Here is a 17050-nt window from a genome sequence, read left to right as displayed (position 1 = left end):
GCCAGGGAGGATGGGAGCCCTGAGGCTCAGGCCCAGCCGGAGCCTTGACCTTCCGGCAGCGACACAGGCCCCGACACCTGCCCGGCACCTCCCATCGCCCAGGACACTCACCCCATGTTCACCGAGAGCAGGGGGGTGACATCAGTGCGGTCGGGATACTGGTAGAGGATCCCGTTGCTGCAGGGGCACAACGTGGCAGGGGTGAGGCCTGTCCAAGGAACTGGGGGCCGGGTGGAATCCAGATCCCAGGGACCCCCACAAGCTGGGGCCTGAACCCCAGAAGCCAAGGAGCCCGGGGCCTGCCTTCTACGGCAGGGACGGTGGAGGAAGAACTGCAGAGGCACAGCAGGAGCGCGTGCCCCCAGCCCTGGGGACGGCCCGAGTCTTCACCTGGGGCATTCTGGGCTTCCTAGGGCCCCAGATGGCTGGCTCCACAGAGAAGATCTGGGATCCCAGGGGATGTCTACTCCAAAGCCCTTGACGGGGAGGGCGCTGTCCCCCAACCCAACCTCCGGGCCAGAGCTGCGGGGGCTCCCACCTGAGCACCACAAAGCACGTCTTCCAGTGCTCCTTGCCCAGGTAGGAGGTGCCCGCCTTGTAATGCAGCATGCCTTCTTTGGTGATGGCACCCTCAGGGGGTGAGCAGTGGCAGGGGATGCGGCCCAGGGACTCATCCTGGGGGTCCTCCCAGTGCACAAGCCCGTAGAAGCGCACAGTAACGGTGGTCGCCTGGGGAGGGGGCAGGGGACAGAGCGGTGAGGTCTGGGCCAGAAGCAGGAGTGGCCGCTGGCGGGGTAAGGACACAACCCGAGTGGGGAGGGGGACAGGCCGGGAGGGAGAGCCCCTCCCACGTGGGTGACGGAGAAACGCTAAAGACAGCTATTTGCACCTCTTGACCCTAATACCAGGGCTGTCATCTCGGGGACAACACCCCCTCCTCCCCAGGTGCTTACCTCACACTTAGATTCCTGGGCCACAAATTTGGCCAGTGCCAGCTTCTCCATGGTGGCATCAGTCAGGACGCTGGGGTAGGGTGGTTCCCGACAGCCCTTGATCATGGCTGACTTCAAAGAAGCCAAGAAGAACCTGTACGCGGAGTGGGGTTTGCTGTCAGAGGCCCGAGGCCCCCACCCCTCAAAGGGACATGGCATAGTCCTGGGGACTTCCGGCCTGAAGGGGGTCACAGGATCTTGGGGGGAGGACCTGGCTGGAACCAGAGCTCTGGGTGGTGGGTGGGGCAATGATGCGGCAGCAGTCCATGGTCATCAAACCATGGCCGGGAAAGGCCTAACCCTTCCCAGTGGCCGAGGGGTCTTGGGTTGTGACCTCAAGGGAAGCAGCAGGACTTGTACGAAGACCTGATCTGAGGACAGACAGTTTCCGTATGGAAGCACAGGGGGCACGTGTGGCCCCAAGGCCCCGCAGCCGGGCTTGTGCTTTCTCTCCTGTGGGGATGACTCCTGCCAGCCCCCTTCCTCTCTGTGGGCCACTGAGGGTCTGAGGGCACCAGTCGGTCAGTGTGCCTGTCACCTCCCTGCTTCTCTGCCCGGCCTGCGGGCTCCAGAAGGAACTTATCTCTGCTTTCCACTCCTTCGTACCCCAATTCCCACCCTCCAGCCCCAAGGGTGTGGCCAGGCCAGTGGCGGATGCTGATTCTCCAGGCCTGCAGAAGGGGGCGTGTCACTCACTCGGCCAGGGCCACGTCTGCCGTGTCCAGCAGAAACTGCTTCCTGCGGTTGGTGCACACCAGCTTCACCGTCTGCTGGTCGAGGCCCACCTGCCAGAAACCAAACCCTCACATGCACACGGGGCTTGGCCGCAGCTGCCAGAAGAGGCAGCCGTGGCCAGATTGAGGGCGGGCTGGGGAGGGAGGCAGCGCGCTCTGAGGTCACCACAAGGTGGGGAGGGATGGTCAGATGTACAGCGGAGGAAGAGGTACCCTCAAGCCTGCTCCTTATCCCCGGCATCAGGTACAGAAGCTGCTCGGAGTTAAGAGCTGGTACCCACCCCTGGGGCTGAGGCAGGGGTCAGCCTTGCTCTGCAGGGCTGAGGCGGGGCGGCCTGAGGAGCCCTGCCCTACAGCACACACCAGTCACGGAGCCTGAACTCACCGACACATAGTCAAGTTCATTGTAAGAAACAGCCTCTTCCACCAGGTATGGCTTCTCTGTGGCCCCTGAGAGAGGAGACCCCAATGTCTATTACCCGCAGTGGCCTCTCTGTCCTCCCGCTGCCCCTTTTTCTAAGACCTTTTCTCCACGAGGACCCGTCCCTGCCCTGCGATCTGAAATGATGAGGTAGGAGAACGACATGGGGTGCTCATGGAGGGGGGCCCCAGGCTCGTGTCCTGGGGCAGCTGGGACTGCTGACAACCCGTTTCATCACCACGTGCCAGGCAGCAGGGAGACACTCGGGGCGGGGGGAAGGGAATGAGGGCGGCGGCCAGTCTCATCCTCCACGTGCCCTCGGCAGCTGCCCTGGCCTAGCCCGGGGGCGGCGGGCACCTTTCCGGAGCAGGTAGACATAGCAGTCTGTGAGCAGCACGTACAGCAGCTGCAGGTTGCCCTCCATGTGCCCTGTGCTCATCCGGATCATCTGAGGGGCCGAAGCAGAGAGGTCAGGCACTGCGGCGCCCGCCCTGCCCCAGACCGCCCGCTTCCCCTTCGGAGCGGAGGCGGTGGCCCACGTGGCCTCGCCCTTGCTGTGCCGGCTCTTGCTCAGTCTTGAGATCCTGGGACTTACTTTGAAGAGCTGCTCTTCGTTTTCTCGAAACACGTGGATCATCAGCAGGAGTAAGTGATTGTTGTCTACTCTGTGAGGGGGGCAAGTGCGGGGAGGGCGAGGTGTCAGGCTAGGGCAGGGGCGTGAGAGGCCACATGGGTGCACAGAGACGACACACACGCACGGGGGCGATGCAGGCACCCCGAGGTCTCATGTTTGCAGTGGCTCTGCCCCCCACCGGGAGCCAAAGTGAGGGAGGGGAGGACCGCACCCCTTCCTACCTCCCAGCCCAGGCTAGGTCTTCCGGGAGTTGTGCTTGGTGTATCTGGAGGGCAGATGCCCAATGTGCCCTGATCAACGACAGGGACATCTCAGGCAAGCAGCATAGACAGACTGGCTCACCTGAACTCTGCCGAGTGGCTCATCTCAGAAGGGCTCCCCTGCCCCTCATCCACCCCAGAGTCCTCGGCGCTGCTCAGACAAGGGCTGGGCTGGTCTCGCTTGAGTCGGCAAAGGGTTTCCTGGGCCCCAGGCTCCCGCTCAGGCACAGGTCCCTCACCGACCAGGGGCAGCCGGGTCTCCAGCTCCTGGGCCTCTGGCTCCCGCGTCTCCCCCGGCGTGTCCTCTAGGGGCCGAGGCGCCTGTCCCGGTCCTCGTCCTCCTCCCTCTTCTTCTTGGCCAGCAGCCGCAGGGCTACCAGGAACATGCAGCGGTTGGCCAGGCCCTGCAGGGTCATGGTGGCCGCCACCTGATGCAACAGTGCTTGGACTCTCGACGGTAAAGCGGTAGAAGTCCATTGGGGCTGGAAGCCCCTCACTAAAGTCGCAAAACGGCGGCCTCTCCGGGGCGTCCCCGGGAGAGCCAGTCCGAAAGGACTGGTTGGGGGGCTCGACGTGGGAGCACCAGGCGCTAGGGTCCAGCTGCCCGTTGAGCTGATCAATGACCTTACTCAGGGGCTGCCCCAAGCGCTCCATGGAGGTGTCCTTCATCTCGGGGATAAGCAGGCCCACCTGGCCGGGCTCTGCGCGCTCGCTGCCCTCGGCTGTGCTGCCGGGCCCCTCCGTCTCCTCCCGGGCGGAGGCGAGGGTCTTGTCTGGGGAGACCCGCCCGGGGCCTGGGCTGCTGACGAGGGTGTCACCACTGCCCCGCCTGGCGCATGTGTGCTGGGTAGAGGCCGGGTGGAGTGGACTTGCTTCCTCATCCGATCTGGGCTTCTTCTTCTTGCCAAGTTTCTTCTTCTTGGTGACCCTGGATGGTCGTGATGGGGAGAGGTTTGAATCTGAGCACCCCAGTACTGAGGGCAACGAGACGGGCTGGGTCCAAAGAGGTGATCTGGGACTTCCCTGGTGGCTCAGTGGTTAAGAATCCGCCTGCCGATGCAGGGGACACGGGTTCGAGCCCTGGTCTGGGAAGATCCCACCTGCTGCGGAGCAACTAAGCCCACGAGCCACAACTACTGAGCCCGTATGCTGCAACTACTGAAGCCCATGTGCCTAGAGCCCGTGCTCCGCAACAAGAGAAGCCACCGTAATGAGAAGCCTGTGCACCGCAACGAAGAGCAGCCCCCGCTCGCCGCAACTAGAGAAAGCCCACGTGCAGCAACGAAGACCCAATGCAGCCAAAAAATAAATAAAAATTAAAAAAAAAAATCATTTAAAAACAACGTCTTTCAAAAGAGGTGATCCTGGGCGAGGGACCTCTGAGAGCACAGCCAGAGCTTCAGTGGTCCCGGGCAGCACTAGGTGGGAGGCCCTGGGCCGGGGGCTGACAGCGGCTCAGGCCCCAAGTACTTCCCACTGCCGGCAGAGGCAGGGCCAGCACGAGGGAGGCACAGACAGCAGCGGCCAGAGGAAGCCCTGAGCGGGTCCTGTGAGTTCTAGCTGATGGCACAACTGGGCTAGCTGTGCTCTAGGGAACGAAAACAGGCCATGGCTGGTCAGACCAGTGGCCCCCCTCTACTCAGCCTCTCCCTAGGACGTGGGCAGCCGACCCTGAGCTGATCCTTCTTTCCGTTCGGGGTCATTATGGATAATTCAAAAGAATCAAAGCCTTTTGAGCTCAAACTCCTGGCTCCTTGGTTCCGAGTTGGCTGGAGTGGGCCTGGCTAAGCAACCCTGGGTCTGAACCACTCAAGCTGCTCTAGACTCCAACCAGCCTGTGGGAATTGGACTCCTGGCTCCAGTCACTGGGGAGCAATTCCCCCACCTTGGGCCGGCAAGCCTCTGGGAGGTCTGACGTGCACATCTTCTTATTCAGGGCGGAGAGACTCAAGAGCCGGAGCCGGGGAGGTCAGGGAGCCGAGGAGGCTCGGGGCCGAGACTTTCCCAACCTGTCATCCACCTCCTCTTTCCCTGTTACGTCCCCAGCAGTATGATGAAGGTGCTCTTTTTTTTTTTTTAATTTTATTTATTTATTTATGGCTGTGTTGGGTCTTCGTTTCTGTGCGAGGGCTTTCTCTAGTTGCGAAGAGCGGGGGCCACTCTTCATCGCGGTGCGCGGGCCTCTCACTGTCGCGGCCTCTCTTGTTGCGGAGCACAGGCTCCAGTCGCGCAGGTTCAGTAGTTGTGGCTCACGGGCCTAGTTGCTCCGCAGCATGTGGGATCTTCCCAGACCAGGGCTCAAACCTGTGTCCCCTGCATTGGCAGGCCGATTCTCAACCACTGCGCCACCAGGGAAGCCCCAAGATGCTCTTCTTTCAGCAAGCCATGCTGAACTAGAATTAGTACGAATCTCAGAAATTGTGCTCTAATGGCCAAGAACTCCCTTGGAACGAAGTCCAGGCTGAAGGTGCTTTCTGGATGGACCGGACAAATGCCCCAGCAGTCTGGGCGTGGCCCCAGAAGCCAGCCATGTTGATGCCTGTGTCACCCATCTTCCAGGCTCGGGCCCTCTGTTTCCTCTTGATCAAAGAACTACTGAGCAGGGGAGAGGTACCTAGTCTCCGGGAAGCTGCCCAAATGCCCTCGGGGGGAAGAAGGTCCTAGTCTGCGTGGACTAAAAAGTGATGCTAGGAGTGGACAGGACGGACACCAGGACACTCACCCAGCTTCTCGAGGCCCCTCCCCACTGACCTGATGACCTCGAGCTCTGTGCAGGTGTCTGGCAAGTCCGGGGTGTGGGGCTCCCCCTTCTCCTGAGAGGCGGTGTGCACAGGGGTGGTGTCGGAGGAGGACACGGTCTCTGCCTGGTCCTCATTGAAGGGGTTGTGGCGCTGGGTGGGACTCTTGGTGGAAGCCTTGCTGCTGGTCGGGTCCGAGGCAGTAGAGCGGGGGCCACTGACAGTGTCTGTGAGGTCTCCATCTGGGAGAACAGGAAACACGAGACAGCCCGTCAGACACCAGCTGGGGAAAGCAGGCCCCCAAAGCATGCCTTATCTCAAGAGGGAGGCAGGTGAGTTCTTTTCAGGGAAATCTGATCGGGGTGGCCTTGTTTTAGGAGTAGAAGCCCCAGGCCAACAGGACACGGGATTTGTGCTTTAAGAGCAACTTGGAGGGATGCCATCACCACCACCACCACTGGGGGCCCCCGAGAGCTCACAACAATGTGGCCAAGTTTGAGTTAAGAGCTCCAAGGTTAAGCAGCCTCCAGGCTTAAGCCCCTTGGGGATGGTGACCTTGATGCCTCAAAAGATGGGCTGCACACCTCTCAGGCTAACCTTAGAGCCTCCTTTAGCGCCAGACACCCCTGACCAGACTGAGATACCCAAAGTCCCCTGAAGGGTCCCCCACAGTGGCAGATACAAAGGAACCAAGGAAGAGAGAAGAGAACCAGGATCAGAGAAAATGAGGGGTACAGAGGCTGCGAGGCCAGGCTAGGTAGTCCAAGGGTGAGGAGCGGGGGGGAGGGCAGGAAGGAGGGCCCAGAGCGCGGTGGAGAGGACAGAGGAAGTAAGAAAGGTGCGCAGAGTGACTGCCCCCTCGCCGCCACAGATGCCTCGTGGGCCTTTCTTGCTCGACATCCCAGCAGGCACCCCTTTAAGGCGGGTGCTGCCAACTCCATTTCATCCAAACCTCAGCTTGCCTACTGGTCCTCTCTGGGCACACTCTCTCCCAGGGCTCTACCCTGGGAGATGACGCAGCCCCTCTAGAGAGAAGCTGGTTTAACGGCTGCCCTCACCTCCAACCGTCCATCCCACGTCACTGGCACGGGACACAGAGGGGAGGGAGTGTCAGCACGAAAGCACATAGGGTGTTCATCCAGGGGCAGATGGGAGGCCGCCCATGCTGGCAGAATAGCCTGGGTGACAGTTAATGGCAAAGCACACAGGATGTTCACGCTCCATCTGCAGCTCGCACACATCTTGCTGGCCTGTATCTGCCAAAGGAGACGTGGCAAACATGCTTCCCACCCTCAGCCTCATCTGGAAGGGCCAACCTGCTTAGTGGATCTTGGAAACCACTGGGCAGCTGTCTGCTGGCGCAGCACATCATCAAAAGTACACTGTCTTTTAATATAAGGACAAAGGAGGGGACAAAAAACAACTCCCAGCTCTGCCAGAAAAACACTAGTGAAATATGAGACTTTCTTCAGATGTCCAGGGACCCGAGCCAGAGCCCTAGTTCTCAGATGCGGAAAAGCCTGCCCTTCAGTCTGAAAGAAGCCTCCTGCCAAGCCCACGCGTTCCTGGTCCAGCCCGAGATGTGCGGTTACATCCCCCTTGGGGAGGGGGTCCCAAGAGGTGGGCAAGCAGATCATCGGACGTGGTGGGGGTCAAGGCTGCGATACCCACCAGTTCTTTTTTTTGGCTGTGCTGCGCAGCAGCATGCGGGATCTTAGTTCCCCGACCAGGGATCAAACCCGTGCCCCCTGCAGTGGGAGTGCGGAGTCTTAACCGCTGGACCACCGGGGAAGTCCCTACCCACCAGTTATGTAAATGAGCCAAGGACCATGGAAAGGCCTCCCCAATCCCCACCCCAGGGCCCAGAGCTGCCCTCCAAATCCTGCTCTCCTCCAGGTCTGAGGAGAAGACAAAGCCTCCCCAAGTAAGCTTCCAGAACCGGCTCAGGGATTCTTCAGTGCTCTAGGAACTCAGGAAAGCAGGAGATCGCTGCTGGGACAATCTCAGCCCGCCCTGGAGCCTGGCCCGGCCCGCGCAAGCAGTGTGAGTGGGCTGTTAGTTCTCAGGCCACAGGGAGCTCTGGAGGGCTGCAGACGAGGGTCAGGCCCTGCTTGTCAAGTGACTGCAACAGGCAGCAGGTAGCTGGGTCAGGAGGGGGTTAGTTGTTAGATCGGGGGGGGGGGGCGGGGGGGCGGGGAATCAATGCCCAGCATGTGCGCTGCGAGAAGAGAGGCTGAAAGGATGAATGATGTTGTTATGATGGAATTCTGGATTTCAAGCTAATCTTAACTTAAAACAGGGGACTCTTCCATGGTACTCTGTTGGCCAGATGACATAATTTATTTTTCCCAATGCGATATCTTATTTCCCTCAAACTTAAGCTATTGCACACTTGCATTACTTGGGAAAAGATCATCTATCACCCATGACTCAGATGACGGCTCTGACAACACGGGGCTCAGCTCCGAGCAGCAGGGAGAACCGCCGTCCCGCGGCTCCGGGTGACCAGTCAGCACCTCCTCCTCCAGAGGCTGCCCCCCTGCCCCCACCCTGGGTGGAAGCGGCCCACAGGGCAAGAGGCTGTTTAGTAAGGGGGGTCTGGTTATGGCCTCAGCTTTAAGGAGGAAGGATTAACCTTCTCAGAAACATGTCCCCTGCTTGGGGTGATCCCGGGAATCCTGGGAATAGCTCATGACTGTTCTCAAGCCCAGAAGTGGCGTCACCAGCAGAAAAATGCCCAAGCATTGCTGCCACCTAGCGGACAGGGTGGGAGGGTTGACATATTTTATTTTAGTTGGCCTTAAAACTTCAAAGAGAATCTCCCTAGAGGGAGTTTCAGTCATGCAAGGGCAATTTCCCTCGTTTGGACCTCAGTCTCTTTCAAAAACACCCGAGAGGAAGCCATTAAGAACAGAATCAAGCCCTCTGCCTTTGCTTCCTGATGCTTCTGATACAGGAGCGCATTGGACCTAAATAGGAGCTTACAACCCACATGTTCCAAGGTAGTGTTTCCCTGCGCACATCTGGTGCATCGAGTGGCACTGGAATCAGGAAGGGTGATCCGTGTGTCCCCGAAACGCAGACACTTAGCGACTCCACAAGGCCACTGCATAAAGGCAGGAGTCCTGCACTGGGAGAAGGGGTTGGCCTAGGACTCAAGGTCAAGTTCTCCTACTGCAGAATTCCATCTATCAGAACACCAAACTTGGCTTTATTATGATCATTGACAGTATTATAAATAATGAGCTGATTTTGAATCATGCAGCAAGCTTGGTATGGAAACATTGCAAAACAGGAAAAGAGGGTAACAGCGGACTCTGTCCCACCTTCCCAGTCTGTGCTGGGTACAGACGGCACTGCTGGAAACACATCTCCAAAATCATAATCTATAAAAATGAGGGACAAAACTGAAGATTAGAAACACAGGCAGTGGAAGGACAGGGAGGGTGGGGGCAACAGGGTGGGAGACATTGGGAGAAAACAAGAGAGGAAAAATTAAACTTTCTACATTTTATCTGACAACCTCAGGGGAACTTATGAGGACCCCAGCTCCTTCTCTGCTCCGGTACTGGCCCAGTAGCCTCTGACCAGCTAGAAAGACCTGGGGGCAATCGGTTCCAACCCCAGAAGAACATGGCTCCCCTGTACCTAACCTCCATTCCTGTCCCTGCTTTCCTTCCCTCCACACCCAGCAGCTGAGATGAGGTGGGCTCAAGGGGACACTTCTTTCCCTGGGCAATTTGGCCGCTCCCTGGAGGCCCGTCCCTCCGGCTTCTCGGCGGCAGCCCCTGAGCCCAACCCAAGGAGACTGAGCTGCCGTCTCCTGCTTCTACAACGAGCAACACAAGCCTTGCTGACAGTGAGTCTATGTCCCTCCCTGGGACACAGCGCCACAGCACAGGCAGAAATAAAGAAAGAAGGTCAAGGTCTCAATGTTAATGCAATTCTAGGGAGTCCCTGGGGCTGAACTTGTGCTTGGAGCCCCTTCCCTGGAGGTGGGGTGGGGTGCCATAAATGAAGAGTTCTGGTTTCCCACAGGGGACGAAGGTGGGAAAACAGCCAGTTTTATTAGATGAACGCGGAGGCCGAAGGTTTGGAAGAAATCAGGCTGTCCCAACCAGTTGTTGGACCAAGATAACAAATGACCTACGGGCGTGAGGACGTTCTTTTTCAGTCTTTGATGGCAGGAGTGTGATCACCTCCAACATGCTGGCAGGTATGGGAGGGACTCAGAAGTCGATGGACCCATGGGAAAGGGGGGGCGAGTCTTCCTCCAAACTTTAGACCCATCGGGTCCTCCCTCCTCCTTCTAGGGGTTGCGTATAGCCTCTTTCCACCTAGAATCGAGGGTAGGATGAACTCCCCCGAAGTGGGTGGCACTCACCCCTGGAATGTCAGGAAGAGTTTCCAGGCTGCCCTGCTAATCCCCCCGACCTCAGAGAACTGCCCTGGGCACATGGCTACAGGTTTCTGGAAAAGGGTCTAACATTCATAAGATCTCATTTTGGCTTTTTATCCCCAGTATCAGTTTTTGAGCCACCACAGGGACTCTGAGGAAGTGAAGATCTGGGAAACGACTGGCCCTGTTTCACTCCGAATTTCCACCACTGGACCAGAACCAGCCAAGAAAGACTCCCCTCAGCCAGGCTTACGCGGTTCAGAATCCGTTTCGCCACAGAGGCCAGACCCCTCTCTGCCCCGGGCACTCACCCTCACTAGATGGGGCGATGGCACTGTCGTCCCACTCTAGGGTGGTGGAGGTGACAGAGTTGAAGGAGTTGAGGGAGAGGCTGTCCGAACCATGGACCGAGCTGGGGAGGCGGTCTTCAAAGTCCAGCAGGTACTGGGGTTTGTAGTAGTCGGGCATGTACGGGGCCAAGTCTAAGTAGGGGGCGTCCTGGGGAGAGAGGGGGAGAGGCAGGTTTGGGTGACGGGAGGCCTCGGTGGGCCCAAAGGCACGGCCTTCCGAGGATCTGCCTTCACACCCTCCCAGGCCGGTGTTTCTTTGGCAATCTATGTCCTTAAGGTACTAAATCCAGAAACAAGCTGTTAAAAGGAGGACTGTGAACGGCTGTGGTTCATAAGGCTGTGGACTTGGGGCCCAGAGATGACAGTGCCCACTGGGCCTTCTGACCCTCCTTGACCTCTTGTATATTAGAGTCGCTCATTTGCTCCAGTTTCTACTACTTTTCAGTAGCCAAGTTCCTCTTCTGGTCTGTGCTGCTGGGGTTGGGACCTAGGCTGGTGACCCGATTAGGACGGGGCGGCTGCATGCATCTTGACAAGACTGCAGAGGAGCCTCTGCAGCTCCTGGGCCGCCCTGCACCTCTCCAGTGCGTGACCGTGACCGTGACCGTGGCCGTGAGGGAGGCCGGGAAGCAGGGAGCTGAGAGGCTTGCAGGATCCCGGGAGGCACAGGGGTGAAGCTGCCTCGTCTCTCGACGACTCACGTCCTGATCACGAAGGAGAATACTCCAGTGCTAAAATACTCCAGGCAATGCGGCTTTTCTCCAATTTGGGACAGAGAGACAGGAAGGAGTGCCCCAAACCAGGGATTCTGGCCAAGAGAGAATCACCTCAACCCCACACCGTTCCACTGGTCGGACCCTGAGCTGTTCCCTCACCTGAACGAAAAGGACGGCGCTCAGACTCAGCCACACCCGTCAGGCCCCCTGAGCGGGACCACGCGCCCACCGCGCCCACCGCGCCCACCCCTCTGCCCCCACGAGCGGCGAGAGCCGTGGCGCCTCACCAGGTCCAGGTCGAACCGAATGAACTCCAGCCCAGACACCAAGGTCAGGAAGAGGGTCAGGTGGTCATGGCTGCAGACCAGGGCATTCCTGCGAGACACGGGAAGGGGCGAGGGTAGTTCTGGGTCTGGTTACCAGCGCGGCCCCCCTCCCCCGCAAGCCAGCTGCGCTGGGGTTCGGCGTGTGACATCCCTCCCCCCCAGCTCCATGCGGCCTCCACCCACCCCCTTCCAGCACTCTCCGTCTGGCTTTGGAGCCACGTGACACTTTACTGCCCGTGTCTTCAGATACGGGGCCCGCAGCAGCTCTCGGCAGCTGCTCTAAATCCTCTGTTCCCGCGGCAACCCCAGCAGAGGCTGAGCGCTCCAGTCAGGACTGAGGCCTGGGTGGGATCAGGCAGGGGCTGACTAGGCACCAAACGGCTCACAGGAGCCCGGCCGGAACCAGCACACCTGGCCAGAGCCGTCACGGGCAAGCTCCGCTGGCCCTCCGGCCATCACTGCCGTGTCCTCAGCACGCACCGCCAGGCTAGGCCTCGGGGTGCCACGGTGTGGTGTCTGCGTGTGACAGGAGACTTTGGGACGGGGCTTGGGCACTCTGGAGGGCGTGGGACAGCGCTCCGGACACTCACTTGACGTAGTACTTGTGCAGGAGACCCAGGTTCTCCTGGAACAGCCGCAGGTAGCTCTCCAGGGAGTTCTCGTTGAGGGCCAGGTACAGCCAGGCCCGGCCTGCAGACAAAGGGCAGGAGTAAGGAGAAGGAAGGTCTGGCGGGGTGCTGGCTTCCCTTGGCCCAGCAAGGGCAGGAAGGGCAGGAAGAATGGCCGAGGGGAGCGGGCGCCCCAGCAGCCTTCTCTCCTGACGGAGCGCCGCACCCTGAGATCTTGCTTTTCCCCGTCAGACCCTAGCCTGTAACTGGCCAGGAAACTTGGATGAACGGGGCAGATCGCAAACTCCAGATGGGCTGAGAAACGCAAGGACTTTTCACTGATCCTGTAGCTGACACTGACCCTGGCTCAGGGAGAGAGGCGAGACCCCTCACTAGGTGCTCGGGCTGGGATCTGGTAGGAGGCCAGCTCTCTTCAGCGTCTCACTTTCCCGCCTCACAGCCACGATGCTCCGGCCAAATGTCACGTGCGGGAAGAAGAGAGGCCTCGTGGAGGGCGCTGGCGTTTTAACAAGCCTCCACCATTGGACACCACAAGGCACTCGGCCTCCCAGGCTGGCCCTGAGGTCACACCTGAGCCCCAAGCTGCCCACAGGGAGGGCGGGACCGGTCCCTTCGCCGAGTCCACCTGGTGCTACTCACTGCGTCCCAGGTTGGTGGCCACGTGCTGCAGCACCTCGATCTGCCTGATGGCCTCCCTCCGGGTGAGATGCACCACGAGCACCCAGTAGCCAGATGAGAGGTCTTGCAGTCTGAGAAAATAGGACAGGAGCTGCTATGACCTAAACGGGGCCACCCTGGGAAGCTGCAAGTCGGTTGGTCCACCAGCCTTCGTGTCAGGAGGAAGCTCAAGGCTGAAAGCAAGGGATTCCCAGCGGGACCCACAAGCAACCACCAGGCCTTCACACCATCATTTCATCTGTCGCTAATCCTTTCCCCAGTCAATCATGCCCGCTCAGAGATGGATTACTGGGATAACCCCAGATAGTCTGCAGCCCACCCGAGTGAGACAAATCGTTTTCTGCTAAGGGAAAGAAGAAATAAAAGGCAGACAAGGCTAGGGACTTCCCTCTGGAGGCTACTCACGGCCTCAGGGGTCCTGCCCTGCTGCTCCGTACAGCGCTCTCCAGAAACCACCTCCTTCTTACCCATAGAGCAGGGCGTGGTCCAAGTGCTCACACAGACGCTGCAGGACCTTATCGTGGTTCCGGATGGCAGGGGTCTCATCTTCACATGCAGCAAAGTAGCTCTGCAACTGAAAGGAAAAAAAAAAAAAGTTCCCCCAGATTAGAAATGGATAATAAAGAGGAGGGCCATGGAAGTTCTGGAATCAAGAAGGTAGCTGAGAAAACCAGTCAAAGGATGTATCTGTGTTGACCAACAGAGTCGACCTCAAACTGCCTACACCAACTGCTTATCCTGTACTGCATGTTCCAGAGGGCACAGGAGGACACTTAGAGCCCAGGCCCCACGAGGCACTCAGTAAGTGCTTGGCACCATGACAGCTTGACGCTGGCGAGGAATTCATGGTCTATGACGTGGGTCTCCGGTGGTACCAGGCTTCAAGCCAGGGCCACCGAGCTACACAACTCCAGGGGCACGACCTACAGTGCTATGTACATAAATGAACACTCAGTGCCCAGTGTAAATCCCCCTGCCCCGCCCCTGGAGTTGGCCACACAGTGGCCCTGCCTGGAGCTGTCCCTCTGCACAAACTAAGGGCCGATGGACGTGGGCACCTGCTCCGACGGCCTTCTTGCCAGAGGCTGACATGGGACGCTGGACTTACCTGAGGAAGCCGGCCAGGCTGGATATGGATCCAGGTACCTGGCAGGCTCAGGTCAAGCCCCTCACCAAGAAGGACACCGTTCCCAGGCTGGACTAAAAAGAGGAGATTTGGCCAGTAGGCGAGATGAGCTGCAGCGCTGAGGAAACCCCAGCAGGCCGATGGACGCGAGGGCAGCTCGCTCAGCTCTGTTAAGGCCAAGAAAGCCCAGGTCAGGACTGAGTTCTCTGCAGCCACAGTGAGGAGGGGGCCCTGTCAGGCAAAGCGCCAGGAGCAAAGTCTTTCCCACCTCATTGCGGCCACACTCTGGTCTGCTGCTGCCCTTCTAATGGCCAGAAGGGGGAAGAACACACAAAAAAGAGCACTCATCCCTGTACACCCGTCTCAGGTTTAAGCTCCTGGCTCTGGGGAAACGCGCTCTCAAGTTTTTTCTGGAAGCAGTGGTAGAGACAGCAGCAGCAGAAAGGACACATCGACCACACCAGCAAGCACGCGCTCTTGGCGAGAAGCCAACAATGCAGCTCCCACAACAAAAATAGCTTCTCTTACTCTGTGGCCCTGAGTAAGCCCAGCAGCTCTGCTGGCCCTGGACGGGCCTCGGTCCTGCAGGGTCTGCCCCTCCTCCCAAGAGGCAGGCAAAACAGAGCCCCAGGAGGAGAGGTTTCTAGAACTGAAAGGAAGAGCAAAGAGCCTATGAAAACTGCAGTGGCCGAAGGTATGCCTGCACGGGTTAGTACTGAGAACCATGACATCGGGGGCCAGCTTTTTTTTTTTTTTTTTTTAATTTCAAAATCCAAGGAAATTTGAGATCAGAGATTCTTAGATGTTAGAACTGGAAGGATCTTTAGAGAACTAGTGCAACTCCCTTATTAAAGGAGGAAAACAGAGGCTTATTTATTTTCTTGATTATAAAAGTAGCCACACCCACCATGCTTGAAAAACATGGAAAAGTTTAAAATTTTACTGATTTATTTTTAAACAGAGAAGGTGACTAAGGCCAACAAAGGTTAAGTCCTTCACTATGATTTTCAGCTAAGTGAGGGAGCCACAGCTGGAACTCGGACTCCTTTTTCAGGTCAAGATACCTTAAAAAATAAATATTCTGAAAGCAGTATTTGCTCATTGTAAAAGTTTAAGCAACATGGAAGTGTGTATAAATGTAAAGACCTCCTCTCCCTTGTCCCCCACTGTGAACAGCCTGTGTGTGTGCCCTCCCAACTCTTTTCCTGCATACATAGACTTAAAAAAAAAAAAGTGAGATGGGATCACGCTGTACTCATTGTTCTGAAACCTTCTTTTTCTTAACAATACGTCAAACGTATACTTCCGTATCATTACATACAGATCCACTCCATTCTTTTTTACAGCCACAAGTGTATTCCAAAATACGCTGTACCATGCCTTAACTGTTGTTAGATATAGCTGTTGTCTCTACTTCTTTGATATCACACATAATATTGCAATGTACATCCGGGGATGCCTGGGTGGGTATTTCGGTATGGTGGAACAGTATATAGAGTGGAAACAGAGAGCTGAAGAACACGCATATTTACAGTTTGGCTGGGTCTTACCATTTGCCCTTTTCAAACGTTAGATTGATTTACACTCCATCATGCTGGCCAACACTGGATATAATTAGTCTAATTTCTGCCGGTCCAGTTGGTGACAAATAGTATCTAATTGTTTCAAATTGTACTTCTCTGATCACTAATGCAGTGGAACATCCTTATTAGCCATTTGTATTTCTTTTTCTGTGAATTGCCTATTTAGGCCTCTGCCCAACCTTCTCCTGGTTGCTTTTTTTTTAAAGGGTACAGCCACTCTGGAAAACAGTTTGGCAGTTTCTTTCTTTATTTTTTAATTAGTTAATTAATCAATTAATTAATTAATTAATGGCTGTGTTGGGTCTTCGTGGCTGCGCGCGGGCTTCCTCTAGTTGCGGCGAGTGGGGGGGCTACTCTTCATTACAGTGCGCGGGCCTCTCATTGAGGTGGCTTTTCTTGCTGTGGAAAACGGGTTCTTGGCATGCGGGCGTCAGTAGTTGTGGCTCGAGGGCTCTAGAGCGCAGGCTCAGTAGTTGTGGTGCACGGGCCCAGCTGCTGCTTGGAATGTGGGATCCTCCCGCACCAGGGTTTGAACCCGTGTGCCCTGAGCTGGCAGGTGGATTCTTAAACACTGCACCACCAGGGAAGCCCTGCTTGTCTTTTTCTTATTGCTCTGTTGAAGCTCTTTGTTTGTTAAAGTTTTAATCTTGTATGTTGCTATGTGGGATGTTTTTGTTTTCATTTGTTTTTGCCCAGTGTCAACTGACCTTTCTTTTTTTCTTTTATTTTTCAATTGGCCTTTAAACCTTGCTTATGGTGCTTTTTTTTTTTCCTATTGAGAAATTCTTACTTTTTTTGTATAGTCAAATCTGTCAATCTTTTCCTTTATAGTTTCCCATTTTTCCCAGGCTAATATTACAAAAGTACCTTTATTCTTCTATAGTTTTAGGACTTTCTTGGTTTCTTTTTTAATGTTTAGATCTTTATGTGTGGCACGAAGTGAGGATCCAGCTTTATTAATTTCTGAATGGATAACCCATTTTCCACATTTATTAGTAGTCCCTTACTGATTTGTGATTTAATAAGCCATTTTTCTAGACTATTTTGTTTAATTGATCGATTGTTTCTTCCACTGCCGGTCCCCTACTTCTAAGTATTTTCACTTTATTCAACATTTTGATATGGACAGAATGAGGCCACCCCATTCCCCAAGCATTCTTTTTCAAAACTGTTTTGACTATTCTGGCACATTCTTTTAGAATAACATTTCATTACAATTACTTTCTGGATTTGGAGGCGAATTATACTGAATCCAGAGATTATTTGGAGGAGTAATGGTATTTTTGCAAAACTGAGTCTTTCCATCCAGGAACATGGAATTTTTTTTTCCATTTAAGCATGTCTTCTTTTACATCCTTTGGTAAGTTTTCCAGCTTTCTCTGGATAGGTCTTGCACATTTGAAGGGGAGAGGCTGCATACATACACGTGGTACTAAGAGTTAGGAAACAGTCTGTAACCAGGAG

At 56.2% G+C, this 17050-nt stretch overlaps 1 protein-coding gene across 1 annotated transcript in view; it reads right to left on the bottom strand.

Annotated features, from left to right (window-relative positions):
• The window catches only part of PLEKHM2 (pleckstrin homology and RUN domain containing M2), a 38752-nt gene that overhangs the window by 3028 nt on the left and 18674 nt on the right, over positions 1 to 17050 (bottom strand). Inside the window, exons 2-16 of the mRNA XM_036852617.1 lie at positions 13345 to 13451; positions 12839 to 12948; positions 12161 to 12260; positions 11532 to 11619; positions 10490 to 10676; positions 9106 to 9165; positions 5793 to 6021; positions 3124 to 3969; positions 2743 to 2812; positions 2505 to 2595; positions 2112 to 2176; positions 1689 to 1777; positions 954 to 1086; positions 539 to 729; positions 112 to 177 (exon numbers count right to left, since the gene is read on the bottom strand). Of these exons, the coding sequence (XP_036708512.1) occupies positions 112 to 177; positions 539 to 729; positions 954 to 1086; positions 1689 to 1777; positions 2112 to 2176; positions 2505 to 2595; positions 2743 to 2812; positions 3124 to 3969; positions 5793 to 6021; positions 9106 to 9165; positions 10490 to 10676; positions 11532 to 11619; positions 12161 to 12260; positions 12839 to 12948; positions 13345 to 13451 (2432 nt within the window). The remainder of the gene's footprint in view (positions 1 to 111; positions 178 to 538; positions 730 to 953; positions 1087 to 1688; positions 1778 to 2111; positions 2177 to 2504; positions 2596 to 2742; positions 2813 to 3123; positions 3970 to 5792; positions 6022 to 9105; positions 9166 to 10489; positions 10677 to 11531; positions 11620 to 12160; positions 12261 to 12838; positions 12949 to 13344; positions 13452 to 17050) is intronic.

The sequence above is a fragment of the Balaenoptera musculus genome, chromosome 1 (assembly GCF_009873245.2).
Source record: "Balaenoptera musculus isolate JJ_BM4_2016_0621 chromosome 1, mBalMus1.pri.v3, whole genome shotgun sequence".
Taxonomy (NCBI): Eukaryota; Metazoa; Chordata; class Mammalia; order Artiodactyla; family Balaenopteridae; genus Balaenoptera; species Balaenoptera musculus.
Note: the sequence above shows the minus strand (reverse complement) of the source record. Positions and strands in the feature narration are given on the sequence as shown.